Source organism: Mizuhopecten yessoensis, unplaced genomic scaffold (genome assembly GCF_002113885.1).
Source record: "Mizuhopecten yessoensis strain PY_sf001 unplaced genomic scaffold, ASM211388v2 scaffold7689, whole genome shotgun sequence".
Lineage (NCBI taxonomy): Eukaryota > Metazoa > Mollusca > Bivalvia > Pectinida > Pectinidae > Mizuhopecten > Mizuhopecten yessoensis.
In genome coordinates, this window is record NW_018407173.1 from 1,638 (window position 1) to 2,704 (window position 1,067).

General features: G+C 38.9%; 1 protein-coding gene across 1 annotated transcript; it reads left to right on the forward strand.

Annotated features, from left to right (window-relative positions):
• Positions 1 to 62: 62 nt before the first annotated feature.
• LOC110454139 (spectrin beta chain, non-erythrocytic 1-like) lies at positions 63 to 894 on the forward strand (the record flags this gene model as incomplete). The annotated part of the gene is made up of 2 exons (XM_021503515.1): positions 63 to 499; positions 687 to 894. Coding segments are annotated over exons 1-2 (261 nt in total), but the record flags the coding sequence as incomplete, so codon positions are not given.
• Positions 895 to 1,067: the final 173 nt, after the last annotated feature.

Below are 1,067 nucleotides of genomic sequence, written 5' to 3' on the forward strand. Positions count from 1 at the left end.
GAAAAGCATCTGGACGATCTGTAGAGCTGCTGTCTAGAGCCAGGCATCTCTATGCAATGAAAACATTCATATAACCAGAATCATCTTTGTATTTCCCTACTGTTGTTCAGCAGATATGCCTGTCCGCTAGACTTTGAAGATTACAACTTGCGAGTGATCATTTTTATAAGTAAATTGACATGGATTTTCAGTTCAAAAGTGATTTAATCAACATTAGTTGTCTTATTGATATTGGATTAAAAAAAATCTTGCATTGTTTTTCTTTAAAAAAAAGTTATTTTAATTAAATGATGTGATTAAGTGTAAATTGAAATGATTTAAGAAACTCCATTGTGAGTGTAAGACATGTAGGTTACTGGTTACTGTGTACTTACCTTTTACATGTACTTATTCTTTTAGCCCAACCGTCTACGAGTGCAGCGGCGGCGGCGGTCCACCACGAGGGTATGCTGACACGGAAACACGAGTGGAAGAATGACGAAAAGAAGGCTACCAACAGGTATGATATACATAGCCTCACCCGTATGATAACAGTTTAAATGGTGAAGGAAGTGTAATAAAGGTAAAATATGATTCCTCCAGAATATGTTCCTCACTTAGAGTCTGAGATCGACTTTGTTCTTAGTGTTTCTACTTCTTTGCTCCAGTACTCAAGATATTGTAGCATGGTGTTTTATTTTCTCCAGGTCCTGGGACAAAGTGTATGTGGTCTTGCATGGTAACACACTGTCCTGTTACAAAGACAAGAAGAAGCAGGATCGTATCCACCACGAGCCTGTACTCAGTCTGGCCAGTGCTGCCTGCCGCAAGGCCATTGACTACACCAAACGGCCAAATGTGTTCCGTGTGAAGCTCGCCACTGGCGGCGAGTACCTCTTCCATGCTAAAGATGAGGTAGGTCTAAATGAATTGTTGGAGCTTAATATTTAATTTGGAGATATTTCACAATAACTGTGTAATTCCCCCCAAAACAATTAGATGTTTGCAATATGTCTGTTCTTATTAATCACATAAAATCTATAAAATACTCTAGTTTTTGTAGACCTCATTGAGCTTGCCAGGAGGAA